Below are 18,002 nucleotides of genomic sequence, written 5' to 3' on the forward strand. Positions count from 1 at the left end.
CAGGGAAGATTGAAAACAACAACAAACAGCAGGGATCTAGACAGCCACAGACCCGGGACAATACGTTGTCCCAGCCACAATGGCTAACCGCATCGCGGGCTGCATTCAGGCTCTCAAGAAAACCCTGCCAAATTGCTCCTCAGACCCGACCTTGGTCGGCAGGATCACTGGACGGAGAGTAGCAGTCCCAGCAACTGATGCCAACTGCGTCGAGAGATCCAAACTCAAAAGTTAGCTAGCTTCTAAGAAACTTTCCTATACACTTTCAAAACAATAAACTTTCCAAAACAACAAACCGAGCAAACAAACCAAGCTCTCCAGCATTCCGTGAACAACAGGAGGTGATAGATTTAGGGGTTAAGGTTAGGGGTTACTGTAGCCTACTGCTGTCCTTCTGATACAAACCAAAATAAAGTGGTGCTTCTGTAATCGACTGCTGCCCATCTAAAACAAGCCAATGTGGGCCTCAGCTACATAACCTCTACTATCTACCGCACTGTAAGCCAATGTTAGTTCTTACACTGTCACTGCTGAAACATGGGCTCCTACCCATACCCTGCTGAAACATGGGCTCCTACTAACACCCTGCTGAAACATGGGCTCCTACCCACACCCTGCTGAAACATGGGCTCCCACCCACACCCTGCTGAAACATGGGCTCCTACCCACACCCTGCTGAAACATGGGCTCCTACCAACACCCTGCTGAAACATGGGCTCCTACCCACACCCTGCTGAAACATGGGCTCCTACCCACACCCTGCTGAAACATGGGCTCCCACCCACACCCTGCTGAAACATGGGCTCCTACCAACACCCTGCTGAAACATGGGCTCCTACCCACACCCTGCTGAAACATGGGCTCCTACTAACACCCTGCTGAAATGGGCATGGGCTCCCACCTGAAACACACCCTGCTGAAACATGGGCTCCCACCCACACCCTGCTGAAACATGGGCTCCTACCAACACCCTGCTGAAACATGGGCTCCTACCACCCTGCTGAAACACCCTGCTGAAACATGGGCTCCTACCCACACCCTGCTGAAACATGGGCTGAAACATGGGCCCTACCCACACCCTGCTGAAACATGGGCTCCTACCAACACCCTGCTGAAACATGGGCTCCTACCACACCCTGCTGAAACATGGGCTCCCACACCCTGCTGAAACATGGGCTCCTACCCACACCCTGCTGAAACATGGGCTGCTGAAACATGGGCTCCTACACCCCCTGCTGAAACATGGGGCTCCTACCAACACCCACACCCTGCTGAAACATGGGCTCCTACTAACACCCTGCTGAAACATGGGCTCCTACCCACACCCTGCTGAAACATGGGCTCCTACCCACACCCTGCATGGGCTCAAACATGGGCTCCTACCCACACCCTGCTGAAACATGGGCTCCTACCCACGCCCTGCTGAAACATGGGCTCCTACCCACACCCTGCTGAAACATGGGCTCCTACCCACACCCTGCTGAAACATGGGCTCCTACCCACACCCTGCTGAAACATGGGCTCCTACCCACACCCTGCTGAAGCATGGGCTCCTACTAACACCCTGCTGAAACATGGGCTCCTACCCACGCCCTGCTGAAACATGGGCTCCTACCCACACCCTGCTGAAGCATGGGCTCCTACTAACACCCTGCTGAAACATGGGCTCCTACCCACACCCTGCTGAAACTTGGTGGGATCATCTGCTTGATCCAAAATATGTCCGTCTTTTTTTGAAGAGGGTACTGAAAGACATCTGAGATGTCAAACTTGTTCAATGTGTAGCCTCAGGGTACGAGTACAGGTTTATTATCTCCAGGTTCTGAACAGTTTTAGTGGGAGATGACAAGCTATATTGCTACAGTAGAGGAAGAGTCTTCCTCCCATCAAGTTGTTGGTTAGTTTACATTCCATACAGCCAGACACAGAGCAACGAGGGTAGTCTGTTGACTAACATCACCACCAAAGCTTCAATCTACGGTAACAAAGAGAAATAGCACAAAATTATCGCTGTAAGCAAAAAATGAATCAAATATATTTTAAAGCACACCAACACAACAGCCTCCCCCATCACTGAAAGTGTACATTCACAAATAGCTGTTACATAAGAACAATGGCCTTAATTGCTCTCTGAATATATATATTTTTTAACTAGCTATCACCTTTCCAATTGAAACGTAGCCACTGGCAATATTACATGTATTTCGAAAGGCTGCCCATGGCGAAGTAGGGAGGGAAGTCTTGTTTGGGTAATACATAGTGTTCTATCTCCAGATCCCTCTGTATTCTAATGGCCAGGACTGTTTGTCTGGGTAATACATAGTGTTCTATCTCCAGATTCCTCTGTATTCTAATGGCCAGGACTGTTTGTTTGGGTAATACATAGTGTTCTATCTCCAGATTCCTCTGTATTCTAATGGCCAGGACTGTTTGTCTGGGTAATACATAGAGTTCTATCTCCAGATTCCTCTGTATTCTAATGGCCAGGACTGTTTGTCTGGGTAATACATAGTGTTCTACCTCCAAATTCCTCTGTATTCTAATGACCAGGACTGTTTGTCTGGGTAATACATAGAGTTCTATCTCCAGATTCCTCTGTATTCTAATGGCCAGGACTGTTTGTTTGGGTAATACATAGAGTTCTATCTCCAGATTCCTCCGTATTCTAATGGCCAGGACTGTTTGTTTGGGTAATACATAGTGTTCTATCTCCAGATTCCTCTGTATTCTAATGGCCAGGACTGTTTGTCTGGGTAATACATAGTGTTCTATCTCCAGATTCCTCTGTATTCTAATGGCCAGGACTGTTTGTTTGGGTAATACATAGTGTTCTATCTCCAGATTCCTCTGTATTCTAATGGCCAGGACTGTTTGTCTGGGTAATACATAGAGTTCTATCTCCAGATTCCTCTGTATTCCAATGGCCAGGACTGTTTGTCTGGGTAATACATAGTGTTCTATCTCCAGATTCCTCTGTATTCTAATGGCCAGGACTGTTTGTCTGGGTAATACATAGTGTTCTATCTCCAGATTCCTCTGTATTCTAATGGCCAGGACTGTTTGTTTGGGTAATACATAGTGTTCTATCTCCAGATTCCTCTGTATTCTAATGGCCAGGACTGTTTGTTTGTTTAGATGCTGCATTGCATCGTACACTGGCGGCCATTGGATTGAATACTGAGTATTTAACTAGCTGGCTATTCAACACAGGGAGATAGAAAGAGGTCTCAACTCAAACAGATGCAGGTAAAAATGCATATTGCCGTGAGTTCCATCATAATGTTTGTGATGACCTTTAAATCCAGGTGTAGTTTAATAGTAAACATTACAGAGTGAACCCCGCTGTGCGCTTTCCCCACCTCTGCAATTGATTGAATTCAGATCTGAGTATATGAATCCTTCATTCTCCAAGTATAAATCTCATACAAGACATGACATATCTAAGTGCTGGACTGACAAGATCATCTTATATTGTATTAACAATATCTAGATTTCTCTACCTAGCTATGACATCACATATCATCATCAGCTCTATACTACATTCCACCCCCTATAGTCTCCTAACCCCAGTCATCAGCTCTATACTACATTACATCTCCTATAGTCTCCTAACCCCAGCTTGTGTTTCTAGCTCTAACAGTGCAGTAATATCTAACAATTTCACAACAATACACACAATACACACAATCTATGTAAAGAAATGGAATTAAGAATACATAAGTATACGGACGAGCAATGGCAGCATGGTGTGCTGCTGTGTGTGAAGTCAGTGTGAACCATTTGGCTAGTGAGGGTTATGGTGCCATAGTCACGTCTCATCTCCCATGGTGCCTCTAAAGAGGGTTGTAAATCTGTTGTCCTGGTTACCGGACAACATAAGGAGTAGGAGCTGCTCAGAGAGAGCGAGAGACTCTAGTTTCTACTGATGCCCTCTTCTTCTCTCTGTTTCTTGCTCTCTTCTTCTCTGTTTTTCATTTATTTCATTGCTCTCCCTCCTCTCTCTCTCTCTCTCTCTCGCTCTCTCTCATTCTCTACCCCAAAGCTTCTAATATCACTCTCTCGCTCCCTTCTCCTTCATCTCGCTTCCTCCCTCTCTCTCACTTTCTCTTCATCCATCCCTCTCTCTGTCCTCCTGCTGCCTCTGTCATCCTCAGGGAGTGTCTGAAGGAGACCATCTGTTGGTGTGTGTGTGTGTGTGTGTGTGTGTGTGTGTGTGTGTGTGTGTGTGTGTGTGTGTGTGTGTGTGTGTGTGTGTGTGTGTGTGTGTTGCTACTCCAGTCTAGCTTACTGTGACACCTGGCGTGGCTGAGCCCTATCTATGATCCATGCCCTTTCCCTTTCTCTGTGGTTGGACCAACAGGTAGTCGGAGAGAGGAGAGGTGGGGTGGTCTTACACACACATTCACACACACACATACACACTCCCTCTATGATCTGCTAATGTAGGACTACATTACAGTATGTTGAGCAGATGCTTTCGAATCAGGGCTTATACGGTCTGTAAAGATTTGTTGTGCCACACTGACCTTCATCACAGAGTTGAGAATCGCCTTGTCTGGTAGAGGACGTTGGGTAGAGATTGTCTGGTAGAGGACGTTGAGTAGAGATTGTCTGGTAGAGGACGTTGGGTAGAGTTTGTCTGGTAGAGGACGTTGAGTAGAGATTGTCTGGTAGAGGACTTTGGGTAGAGATTGTCTGGTAGAGGACGTTGGGTAGAGATTCAATCAATCAATCAATCAATCAAATGTTTTTATAAGCCCTTTTTCCATCAGCTGATATCTCAAAGTGCTGGACAGAAACCCAGCCTAAAACCCCAAACAGCAAGCAATGCAGGTGTAGAAGCACGGTGGCTAGGAAAAACTCCCTAGAAAGGCCAGAACATAGGAAGAAACCTAGAAAGGAACCAGGCTCTGAGGGGTGGCCAGACCTCTTCTGGCTGTGCTGGGTGGAGATTATAACATGGCCAAGATGTTCAAACGTTCATAGATGACCAGAAGGGTCATATAATAATAACAACAGAGGTTGTTGAGGGTGCAACAGGTCAGCACCTCAGGAGTAAATGTCAGTTGGCTTTTCATAGCCGATCATTCAGAGTTAGAGACAGCATGTGTGGTAGAGAGAAAGTCCAAAACACAGTTTCCGGGACAAGGTAGCACGTCCGGTGAACAGGTCAGGGTTCCATAGCCGCAGGCAGAACAGTTGAAACTGGAGCAGCAGCATGACCAAGTGGACTGGGGACAGCAAGGAGTCATCATGCCAGGTAGTCCTTAGGCATGGTCCTAGGGCTCAGGTCATCAGAGAGAAGAAAGAGAGAAGAAAGAGAGAATTAAAGAGAGAATTAGAGGGAGGACACTGGATAAGACAGGAGAAAAACTCCAGATATAACAAACTGACCCTAGCCCCCCGACACAAACTATTGCAGCATAAATACTGGAGGCTGAGACAGGAGGGGTCGGGAGACACTGTGACCCTGTCCGACGATACCCCCCACAGGGCCAAACAGGCAGGATATAACCCCACCCACTTTGCCAAAGCACAGCCCGCACACCACTACTAGAGGGATATCTTCAGCCACCAACCTACTACCCTGAGACAAAGCCGAGTATAGCCCACAAAGATCTCCGCCACGGCACGAACCCGAGGGGGGGCGCCAACCCAGACAGGAAGATCACATCAGTGACTCAACCCACTCAAGTGACGCACCCCTCCTAGGGACGGCATGACAGAGCACCAGTAAGCCAGTGACTCAGCCCCTGTAATAGGGTTAGAGATAGAGAGAATCCCAGCGGAGAGAGTGGAATCGGCCAGGCAGAGACAGCAATGGTGGTTCGTCGCTACAGTGCCTTTCCGTTCAGCTTCACACCCCTGGGTCAGACTACACTCAATCATAGGACCTACTGAAGAGATGAGTCTTCAATAAAGACTTAAAGGTCGAGACCGAGTCTGCGTCTCTCACATGGATAGGCAGACCATTCCGTAAAAATTGAGCTCTATAGGAGAAAGCCCTGCCTCCAGCTGTTTGCTTTGAAATTCTAGGGACAATAAGGCAGTTATGTTATGGCATTACCAAATCGGAAAGATAGGTAGGAGTAAGCTCATGTAATGCTTTGTAGTTTAGCAGTAAAACCTTGACATCAGCCCTAGCCTTAACAGGAAGCCAGTATAGGAAGGCACTGGAGTAATATGATCAAATATGATCAGTCATATTTAGCACTAACTGAAGTTAATTTAGTGCTTTATCTGGGTAGCCAGAAAGTAGAGCATTGCAGTAATCTATTCTAGAAGTAACAAAAGCGTGGATTAATTTTTCTGCATCATTTTTACACAGAAAGTTTCTGATTATTGCAATGTTACGTAGATGGAAAAAAGCTGTCCTTGAAACAGTCTTGGTATGTTCGTCAAAAGAGAAATCAGGGTCCAGAGTAACGCCGAGGTCCTTCACAGTTTTATTTGAAACGACTGTACAACCATCAAGATTAATTGTCAGGTTCAACAGAAGATCTCTTTGTTTCTTGGGACCTAGGACAAGCATCTCTGTTTTTTCCTAGTTTAAAAGTAGAACGTTTGCAGCCATCCACTTCCTTATGTGTGAAACACAGGCTTCTAGCGAGGGCAATTTTGGGGCTTCACCATGTTTCATTGAAATGTACAGCTGTGTGTCATCCGCATAGCAGTGAAAGTTAACATTATGTTTTCGAAAGATATCCCCAAGAGGTAAAATATATAGTGAAAACAATAGTGGTCCTAAAACAGAACCTTGATGAACACCGAAATGTACAGTTTATTTGTCAGAGGACAAACCATTCACAGAGACAAACTGATATCTTTCTGACAGATCATATCTAAACCAGGCCAGAACTTGTCCGTGTAGACCAATTTGGGTATCCAATCTCTTCAAAAGAATGTGGTGATCGATGGTATCAATAGCAGCACTAAGGTCTAGGAGCACGAGGACAGATGCAGAGCCTCGGTCTGACGCCATTAAAAGGTAATTTACCACCTTTACAAGTGCAGTCTCAGTGCTATGATGGGGTCTAAAACCAGACTGAAGCATTTCGTATACATTGTTTGTCTTCAGGAAGGCAGTGGGTTGCTGCGCAACAGCTTTTTCTATTTTTTTTTGTGAAGAATGGAAGATTTGATATAGGCCGATAGTTTTTTATATTTTCTGGGTCAAGGTTTGGCTTTTTCAAGAGAGGCTTTATTACTGACACTTTTAGTGAGTTTGGTACACATCCGGTGGATAGAGAGTCGTTTATTATGTTCATCATAGGAGGGCCGAGCACAGGAAGCAGCTCTTTCAGTAGTTTAGTTGGAATAGGGTCCAGTATGCAGCTTGAAGGTTTAGAGGCTATGATTATTTTCATCATTGTGTCAAGAGATATAGTACTAAAACACTTGAGTGTCTCTCTTGATCCTAGGTCCTGGCAGAGTTGTGCAGACTCAGGACAACTGAGCTTTGGAGGAATATGCAGATTTAAAGAGGAGTCCGTAATTTGCTTTCTAATGATCATGATCTTTTCCTCAAAAAAGTTCATGAATGTATTACTGCTGAAGTGAAAGCCATCCTCTCTTGGGGAATGCTGCTTTTCAGTCTTCGATACTGCATGGTCCTGTCTTCCAGTTTGGTGGAGCAGCAGTGAGGGCTCTTCGATACTGTCTTTCCAAACTAGTCAGAAGACTTCCAGTTTGGCACCATTTCCGTTCCAATTTTCTGGAAGCTTGCTTCAGAGCTCGGGTATTTTCTGTATACCAGGGAGCTAGTTTCTTATGACAAATGTATTGCGCAAGGTTAAATTGAGTTCCTCAATTTGGTTAACTGATTTTTGACTTTTGATGCTCCTTGGTTGGGGTCTGAGCAGATCATTTTTTGCGATTGCAAACGTAATAAAATGGTGGTCCGATAGTCCAGGATTACGAGGAAAAACATTAAGATCCACAGCATTTATTCCATGGGACAAAACTAGGTCCAGAGTATGACTGTGACAGTGAGTAGGTCCGGAGGCATGTTGGACAAAATCCACTGAGTCAATGATGGCTCCGAAAGGCTTTTGGAGTGGGTCTGTGGACTTTTCCGTGTGAATATTAAAATCACCCAAAATGTGAATATTATCTGTCATTACTACAAGGTCCGATAGGAGTTCAGGGAACACAGTTCAGGGGGGGGGGGGGTTGTAAATTGAAATTTGCTATCGTAAATGTTAGCAACACCGTCGCCTTTGAGGGATGCACGGGGGATATGGTCACTAGTGTAGCCAGGAGGTGAGGCCTCATTTAACACAGTATATTCATCAGGCTTAAACCATGTTTTAGTCAGGCCAATCACATCAAGATTATGATCAGTAATTAGTTCATTGACTATAACTGCCTTTGAAGTGAGGGATCTAACATTAAGTAGCCCTATTTTGAGATGTGAGGTATCCCGATCTCTTTCAATAATGACAGGAATGGAGGAGGTCTTTATTCTAATGAGATTGCTAACGCGAACACCGCCATGTTTAGTTTCGCCCAACCTAGATCGAGGCACAGACACGGTCTCAATGGGGATAGCTGAGCTGACTACACTGACTGTGCTAGTGGCAGACTCCACTAAGCTGGCAGGCTGGCTAACAGCCTGCTGCCTGGCCTGCACCCTATTTCATTGTGGAGCTAGAGGAGTTAGAGCCCTGTCTATGTTGGTAGATAAGATGAGAGCACCCCTCCAGCTAGGATGGAGTCCGTCACTCCTCAACAGGCCAGGCTTGGTCCTGTTTGTGGGTGAGTCCCAGAAAGAGGGCCAATTATCTACAAATTCTATATTTTGGGAGGGGCAGAAAACAGTTTTCAAACAGCGATTGAGTTGTGAGACTCTGCTGTAGAGCTCATCACTCCCCCTAACTGGGAGGGGCCAGAGACAATTACTCAATGCCGACACATCTTTCTAGCTGATTTACACGCTGAAGCTATGTTGCGCTTGGTGACCTCTGACTGTTTCATCCTAACATCGTTGGTGCCGAGGTGGATAACAATATCTCTACACTCGCCAGTTTTAGCCTTAGCCAGCACCATCTTCAGATTAGCCTTAACGTCGGTAGCCCTGCCCCCGGGTAAACAGTGTATGATCACTGGATGATTCGTTTTAAGTCTAAAACTGCGGGTAATGGAGTCGCCAGTGACTTAGGTTTTCAATTTGTCAGAGCTAATGGTGGGAAGCTTCGGCGTCTCAGATCCCGTAACAGGAGGAGTAGAGACCAGAGAAGGCTCGACCTCTGACTCCGACTCGCTGCTTATTTGGGAGAACCGGTTGAAAGTTTCTGTCTGCTGAATGAGCGACACCGATTGAGCATTCCTACAGAATTTCCCTCCAGAGACCATGAGAAAGTTGTCCGGCTGCGGGGACCGTGCGATGGGCATTTATACTACTATCTGTACTTACTGGTGGCACAGACGCTGTTTCATCCTTTCCTACACTGAAATTACCCTTGCCTAACGATTGTGTCTGAAGCTGGGCTTGCAGCACAGCTATCCTCGCCATAAGGCAATCGTTCTCCTGTATATTATGAGTACAACGACTGCAATTAGAAGGCATCATGTTAATGTTACTACTTAGCTTCAGCTGTTGGAGGTCCTGACGAACCACGTCCAGATAAATGTGAAAAAGTTTAATGAAAAAAAATTGAGTGAGGGACATACAGCCTTAGAATGCATCAAAACATACAGCCAAGCGTTTGTATCACAACTCAAGTTACATAAATAACTCTACATTAAGCATATAGTAGGACCTGTTTCTTTGTAACTGCCCAAGATAGAATAGCCGCATGTGAGCACGCCACCAAATGTTTGGAAAAAATATCCTTTCTATTTTATTCAGCTTTGTTCAATTGTATTCTTCATACTATAAAATAATGTAAAATAATGCCAAGGAATTCTGAACAAATGGTGTCTGCTAAATGAACTAGTGTGGCCCACAGCCATATCAGAGACTAACATAATGACAACTCAGAGAATGCTATTCTGTTCTTCTGAAATAGACTACATTTTCTTCATCTCATGTTTCTTTAGACCTGTCTAAATAAATCATGGATTTACTGTGATGCTGTAGAGCAGTGGTTCCCAAACTTTTTATAGTCCCGTACCCCTTCAAACATTCATCCTCCAGCTGAGTACCCCCTCTAGCACCAGGGTCAGCTGTACCCCCTCTAGCACCAGGGTCAGCTGTACCCCCTCTAGCACCAGGGTCAGCTGTACCCCCTCTAGCACCAGGGTCAGCTGTACCCCCTCTAGCACCAGGGTCAGCTGTACCCCCTCTAGCACCAGGGTCAGCTGTACCCCCTCTAGCACCAGGGTCAGCTGTACCCCCTCTAGCACCAGGGTCAGCTGTACCCCCTCTAGCACCAGGGTCAGCTGTACCCCCTCTACACCAGGGTCAGCTGTACCCCCTCTAGCACCAGGGTCAGCTGTACCCCCTCTACACCAGGGTCAGCTGTACCCCCTCTAGCACCAGGGTCAGCTGTACCCCTCTAGCACCAGGGTCAGCTGTACCCCTCTAGCACCAGGGTCAGCTGTACCCCCTCTAGCACCAGGGTCAGCTGAGTACCCCCTCTAGCACCAGGGTCAGCTGTACCCCATCTAGCACCAGGGTCAGCTGTACCCCCTCTAGCACCAGGGTCAGCTGTACCCCCTCTAGCACCAGGGTCAGCTGTACCCCCTCTACACCAGGGTCAGCTGTACCCCCTCTAGCACCAGGGTCAGCTGTACCCCATCTAGCACCAGGGTCAGCGACGGCCTACAGGGAGGAGGTGAGGGCCCTCGGAGTGTGGTGTCAGGAAAATAACCTCACACTCAACGTCAACAAAACTAAGGAGATGATTGTGGACTTCAGGAAACAGCAGAGGGAACACCCCCCTATCCACATCGATGGATCAGTAGTGGAGAGGGTAGCAAGTTTTAAGTTCCTCATACACATCACAGACAAACTGAATTGGTCCACTCACACTGACAGCGTCGTGAAGAAGGCGCAGGCGCCTCTTCAACCTCAGGAGGCTGAAGAAATTCGGCTTGTCACCAAAAGCACTCACAAACTTCTACAGATGCACCAGAGCATCCTGGCGGGCTGTATCACCGCCTGGTACGGCAACTGCCCGCCCTCAACCGTAAGGCTCTCCAGAGGGTAGGAGGTCTGCACAACGCATCACCGGGGCAAACTACCTGTCCTCCAGGACACCTACACCACCCGATGTTACAGGAAGGCCATAAAGATCATCAAGGACATCAACCACCCGAACCACTGCCTGTTCACCCCGCTATCATCCAGAAGGCGAGGTCAGTACAGGTGCATCAAAGCTGGGACCGAGAGACTGAAAAACAGCTTCTATCTCAAGGCCATCAGACTGTTAAACAGCAATCACTAACATTGGTGGCTCAACACACTGTCATTGACACTGACCCAACTCCAGCCACTTTAATAATGGGAATTGATGGGAAATGATGTAAATATATCACTAGCCACTTTAAACAATGCTACCTTATATAATGTTACCCCTACACTATTCATCTCATATGCATATGTATATACTGTGCCTAGATCATCGACTGCATTCTTATGTCACTAGCCACTTTAACTATGCCACTTTGTTTACTTTGTCTACATACTCATCTCATATGTATATACTGTACTCGATACCATCTACTGTATGCTGCTCTGTACCATCACTCATTCATATATCCTTATGTACATATTCCTTATCCCCTTACACTGTGTATAAGACAGTAGTTTTGGAATTGTTAGTTAGATTACTTGTTGGTTATCACTGCATTGTCGGAACTAGAAGCACAAGCATTTCGCTACACTCGCATTAACATCTGCTAACCATGTGTATGTGACAAATAAAATTTGATTTGATTTGATTTGAGCTGTACCCCCTCTAGCACCAGGGTCAGCTGTACCCCCTCTAGCACCAGGGACAGCTGTACCCCCTCTAGCACCAGGGTCAGCTGTACCCCCTCTAGCACCAGGGTCAGCTGTACCCCCTCTAGCACCAGGGTCAGCTGAGTACCCCCTCTAGAACCAGGGTCAGCTGTACCCCCTCTAGCACCAGGGTCAGCTGAGTACCCCCTCTAGCACCAGGGTCAGCACACTCTGAGATGTTGGTTTATGCCATCGTTGTAAGCCTGCCACATACACACTATATGATACATTTATTAAATATAACAAGTGATGTCACAACTCGGCTCGTGGGAAGTGACAATGAGAACCAGGGTACAAATAATAATATAATAAAAATCTATCATTTTGCTCTTTATTTAACCATCTTACATGTAAAACTTTATTTGTTCATCTAAAATGGTGAATAACTCACCACAGGTTAATGTGCTTGAAAGGATGAACATAACTCTGCAATGTTGGGTTGTATTGGAGAGAGTCTCAGTCTTAAATCATTTTCCACACACAGTCTGTGCCTGTATTTATTTTTGGTTCGAGAATCCACTCTCACATAAGTACGTGGTTGCAAAGGGCATCAGTGTCTTAACAGCACGATTTGCCAAGGCAGGATACTCTGAGCGCAGCCCTATCCAGAAATCTGGCAGTGACTTCTGATTAAATTACATTTTCACAGAAAGGCGTGTTGCAATTTCGATGAGGCTCTCTTGTTCAGATATCAGTAAGTGGACTGGAGGCAGGGCATGAAAGAGATAACAAATACAGTTGTTTGTGTCATTCGTTTTGGGAAAGTTCCTGCGTAATTGCGCACCCAACTCTCTCAGGTGCTTCGCTGTATCACATTTGACATTGTCCGTAAGCTTGAAATCATTTGCACACAAAAAAATCATACAATGATGGAAAGACCTGTGTGTTGTCCTTGTTAATGCAGACAGAAAAGAGCTCCAACTTTTTAATCATAGCCTCAATTTTGTCCCGCACATTGAATATAGTTGCAGAGAGTCCCTGTAGTCCTAGATTCAGATCATTCAGGTGAGAAAAAACATCACCCAGATAGGCCAGTCGTGTGAGAAATTCGTCATCATGCAAGCAGTCAGAGAAGTGAAAATGATGGTCAGTATAGAAAACTTTAATCTCGTCTCTCAATTAAAAAACCTGCCAATACTTTGCCCTTTGATAACCAGCACACTTCTGTATGTTGTAAAAGTGTTACATGGTCACTGCCCATATCATTGCATTGTGCAGAAAATACACAAGAGTTCAGGGGCCCTGCTTCAACAAAGTTAACCATTTTCACTGTAGAGTCCAAAACGTCTTTCTAACTGTCAGGCATTCCCTTGGCAGTAAGAGCCTCCTGGTGGATGCTGCAGTGTACCCAAGAGCCTCTTGGTGGATGCTGCAGTGCACCCAAGTGGTGTCAGGAGCAACTGCTTGCACGCGCGTTACCACTCCAATATGTCTCCCTGTCATGACTTTTGCACCATCAGTACAGATACCAACATGAGCAGCAGCTACGTTTGGCTACATACGGACCGTTAGTGGAATTCCTGTGAGAGAGTAACGGTTAATGTGATTGGATGTTAATTATTTGACTAGGATACCTGTATTTGACATTGTGTTGTTACTTCTCTGAACACTAGATGGTTGAATTATATTTTTGACAGTGAAACTCAGGCGAGAAAAAAAACTCAAATGTATAGCCGGTTGGAAAATATAAATGGGCTGTTTGAAAATGTGAAGAAAAAAAATATTACAGCATTGCACTTTATATTCTTAAGTGTTTTTATTTAACCGGTATTCGTACCCATAGGCTGGCTACCTGTGGCCTGCCGGTTCAGATTGGATATGTTAAGCCTAATAAAGAGGCTATTTATGTTGGCTGTTGCCAGTGTAGGTGATATGTGATATGGACACAGAGTCTATTCAGAGGTCCTCTGGGACAACAGATGATGTAACATTCTATTACCCATCATACAGCTGTGCCTAAGCCCTGGAGACACAGTTATAGTTGTGTGTGTGTGTGTGTGTGTGTGTGTGTGTGTGTGTGTGTGTGTGTGTGTGTGTGTGTGTGTGTGTGTGTGTGTGTGTGTGTGTGTGTGTGTGTGTGTGCGTGTGTGCGTGTGTGTGCATGTGTGCGCGGGTGTGTGTATGCGTGCGTGTGTGCGTGTGTGTGTGCGTGGGTGTGTGCGTGCGTGCGTGGGTGTGTGTGTGTGCGTGTGTGCGTGTGTGTGTGTGCATGTGTGCGCGGGTGTGTGTTTGCGTGCCCTGAAGATGCGTGTGTGTGTGCGTGGGGCTGTGTGCGTGAAGTGGGTGTGTGTGTAGTCCATGTGCGTGTTCTGTGCGTGGGTGGGTGGGTGTGCATCCCTCTCTCTCTCTTATGTGTTTGGGACAGAGCCCTGAAGATGTGGTTATAGTGACTCAGTGTTAACATGAACACACACGTCCCAAAGAGAGGCTCAATGTCACACGCCATCATGTGAAGATGGGACTCAGCAGAAATGTCTAGTCCATGTAGTTCATGTTCTGTACATTGAAACATGTAGAGCCCTGTAAAACAACTAACTGCCTAGGCTTGTGTTTCCATGTTACTCTCCACTCGAGGTATAATAGCTGAAGGATGTATTACCATGACTCCAATAGTTCCAATATATTCCACATAAAGCACTTCTACTCATCATCTCTACTCCTCTATATCCTGTCCTAATTCTAACACTCTATATCCTGTCCTAACTCTACTCCTCTATATCCTGTCCTAACTCTAACTCTCTATATCCTGTTCTAACTCTAACTCTCTATATCCTGTCCTAACTCTACTCCTCTATATCCTGTCCTAACTCTAACTCTCTATATCCTGTCGTAAAATATCGGAACATCGGAAACATTTCAAACTAAAGTACAAAAACTTTTAAAAACGGTTTTGTTTTTGTTGCAATAAAGGCCTACACTAAAGAGGTCATGATTTACGAGGGAACTGTTCTGTATGTTATTCAGGGCCTCTTAGCTTCCATCTCTCCTGCCTTTTCTCTCAGTGTCACAACACAACAGCACTCATAGATACAGGTGGTTCTCATCACGGCGGGTCGATAGACAGGGTGATATGTGATCGTCCAGGGAGGCTCAACATTGATTTCCTATAATGTAAACATGACATGTGGTCACACAGCCCTTTGATTTGACCAACAATCATGTATTCCAATCAGTCAGGATCTCACTGGAGAGCCGGAGAGCTTGATAGTTTAACCTGGAACCCAAAAGGAATCAACCTCAGCCAGGTGTCCAGTGTTAACCTGGGACCCAAAAGGAATCAACCTCAGCCAGGTGTCCAGTGTTAACCTGGGACCCAAAAGGAATCAACCTCAGCCAGGTGTCCAGTGTTAACCTGGGACCCAAAAGGAATCAACCTCAGCCAGGTGTCCAGTGTTAACCTGGGACCCAAAAGGAATCAACCTCAGCCAGGTGTCCAGTGTTAACCTGGGACCTAAAAGGAATCAATCTCAACCTACCTTTGGGAAACACAATTGCATCCCTGTTAGTGTTACGTCATTGACTAACCCTGTATCCCCTGTGTCTGTTACAGGGTTCCTGTCTACAGGGGACCAGGCAGCTAAGGGGAACTACGGCCTACTGGACCAGATCCAGGCTCTGAGGTGGATCAGTGAGAACATTGGATACTTCGGAGGAGACTCCAACCGTATCACAGTGTTTGGATCTGGGATAGGAGCGTCCTGTGTCAGCCTGCTCACCCTCTCACACCACTCTGAAGGTAGGAACACACTCTGTCTGTGACTGGGATGGGACAGAGGGGTTTGGGTATGGGATATCTCTGTGTCAGAACCAGTTGGGGAAGTCTTGTATTTAGTTTATAAAATATTTAGAAAGTGGGCATCTGGATAGATTTAAGAAAGGTGGTGTTTGGCATTGGGTTTCATCTGAGTACTGTCCTGAATGTCTGGTTTACAGTTGATTTATTGAGAACTGCTTTTGGGATTTGTTATCCGGAGATGCTCGAGGGGGTAAAGCGGAACCCCAGCCCCCTAAACCCTGTATAATGGAACAATTCAATCATCCAATCAAGACGAATGTTGTTTATCTAGTGGCTAACATCATGCTTCAACCGCTCAATGGAGATTGACTGTCCTGTTGCTTAATAATATGAGAGAAGGTATGTGTAGGTTAACCCAGCTAATGGTGGATGTGCTTTATAGTCCTGTATGTCCTGCAACAGAGCTCATGAAGGTGACGAGGCTGTTTATTAGACTGTGGCAGTATGCTAATACACAGACACACACACACGCACTCACAGAGACACACACACACACACACACTCACAGAGACACACACACGCACTCACAGAGACACACACACTCACAGAGACACACACACACTCACAGAGACACCCACACACACTCACAGAGACACACACACGCACTCACAGAGACACACACACGCACTCACAGAGACACACACAGACGACGGGATGGACAGTGTAGAGGGCATGCTGCTGGATAGTCCGGAAAGTCAATCTGTAGATGTTCTATAGAGGGTCACACTACCAAGTAACTATCTGTTAAGGTTCCAGGTTAGGTTCAGAATATAGGTTAGGTTAGGGATAGGATTAAGGTTAGGGTTAAGGTTAAGGATAGGTTGAAGGTTAGGGCTAGGGTTAAGGTTAGGTTTAGGGCTAGGGTTAAGGTTAGGTTTAGGGCTAGGGCTAGGGTTAAGGTTAGGTTTAGGGCTAGGGTTAAGGTTAGGTTTAGGGCTAGGGTTAAGGTTAGGTTTAGGGCTAGGGTTAAGGTTAGGTTTAGGGCTAGGGTTAAGGTTAGGGCTAGGGTTAAGGATAGGTTGAAGGTTAGGGCTAGGATTAAGGTTAGGTTTAGGGTTAGGATTAAGGTTAGGTTTAGGGCTAGGGTTAAGGTTAGGTTAAGGGCTAGGATTAAGGTTAGGTTTAGGGCTAGGGTTAGGGTTAGGTTTAGGGTTAAGGTTAGGGCTAGGGTTAAGGTTAGGTTAAGGGCTAGGATTAAGGTTAGGTTTAGGGCTAGGGTTAGGGTTAGGGTTAAGGTTAGGGCTAGGGTTAAGGTTAGGTTTAGGGTTAGGGTTAAGGTTAGGTTTAGGGCTAGGGTTAAGGTTAGGTTTAGGGCTAGGGTTAAGGTTAGGTTTAGGGCTAGAGTTAAGGTTAGGGTTAGGGTTAGGTTTAGAGCTAGGGTTAAGGTTAGGTTTAGGGCTAGGATTAAGGTTAGGTTTAGGGCTAGGGTTAAGGTTAGGTTTAGGGCTAGGGTTAAGGTTAGGTTTAGGGCTAGGGATAAGGTTAGGTTTAGGGCTAGGGTTAAGGTTAGGGCTAGGGTTAAGGTTAGGTTTAGGGTTAAGGTTAGGTTTAGTGCTAGGGTTAAGGTTAGGTTTAGGGCTAGGGTTAAGGTTAGGTGTAGGGCTAGGGTTAAGGTTAAGGTTAGGTTTAAGGCTAGGGTTAAGGTTAGGTTTAGGGCTAGGGTTAAGGTTAAGGTTAGGTTTAGGGCTAGGGTTAAGGTTAGGGCTATGGTTAAGGTTAGGTTTAGGGCTAGGGTTAGGTTTAGGGCTAGGGTTAAGGTTAGGGCTATGGTTAAGGTTAGGTTTAGAACTAGGGTTAAGGTTAAGGTTAGGTTTAGGGCTAGGGTTAAGGTTAGGGCTATGGTTAAGGTTAGGTTTAGGGCTAGGGCTAAGGTTAGGGCTATGGTTAAGGTTAGGTTTAGGGCTAGGGTTAAGGTTAGGTTTAGGGCTAGGGTTAAGGTTAGGGCTATGGTTAAGGTTAGGTTTAGGGCTAGGGCTATGGTTAAGGTTAGGTTTAGGGCTAGGGTTAAGGTTAGGGCTATGGTTAAGGTTAGGTTTAGGGCTAGGGTTAAGGTTAGGTTTAGGGCTAGGGTTAAGGTTAGGTTTAGGGCTAGGGTTAAGGTTAGGTTAAGGGCTAGGATTAAGGTTAGGTTTAGGGCTAGGGTTAGGGTTAGGTTTAGGGTTAAGGTTAGGGCTAGGGTTAAGGTTAGGTTAAGGGCTAGGATTAAGGTTAGGTTTAGGGCTAGGGTTAGGGTTAGGGTTAAGGTTAGGGCTAGAGTTA

General features: G+C 45.9%; 1 protein-coding gene across 1 annotated transcript in view; it reads left to right on the plus strand.

Annotated features, from left to right (window-relative positions):
* Positions 1-16,154, plus strand: part of LOC135571852 (neuroligin-3-like) — a 278,088-nt gene extending 261,934 nt beyond the window's left edge. The window contains exons 4-5 of the mRNA XM_065019028.1: positions 15,498-15,683; positions 16,126-16,154. Of these exons, the coding sequence (XP_064875100.1) occupies positions 15,498-15,683; positions 16,126-16,154 (215 nt within the window). The remainder of the gene's footprint in view (positions 1-15,497; positions 15,684-16,125) is intronic.
* The last annotated feature ends 1,848 nt before the right edge of the window (positions 16,155-18,002 follow it).

This window comes from Oncorhynchus nerka, linkage group LG5 (genome assembly GCF_034236695.1).
Source record: "Oncorhynchus nerka isolate Pitt River linkage group LG5, Oner_Uvic_2.0, whole genome shotgun sequence".
Taxonomy (NCBI): Eukaryota; Metazoa; Chordata; class Actinopteri; order Salmoniformes; family Salmonidae; genus Oncorhynchus; species Oncorhynchus nerka.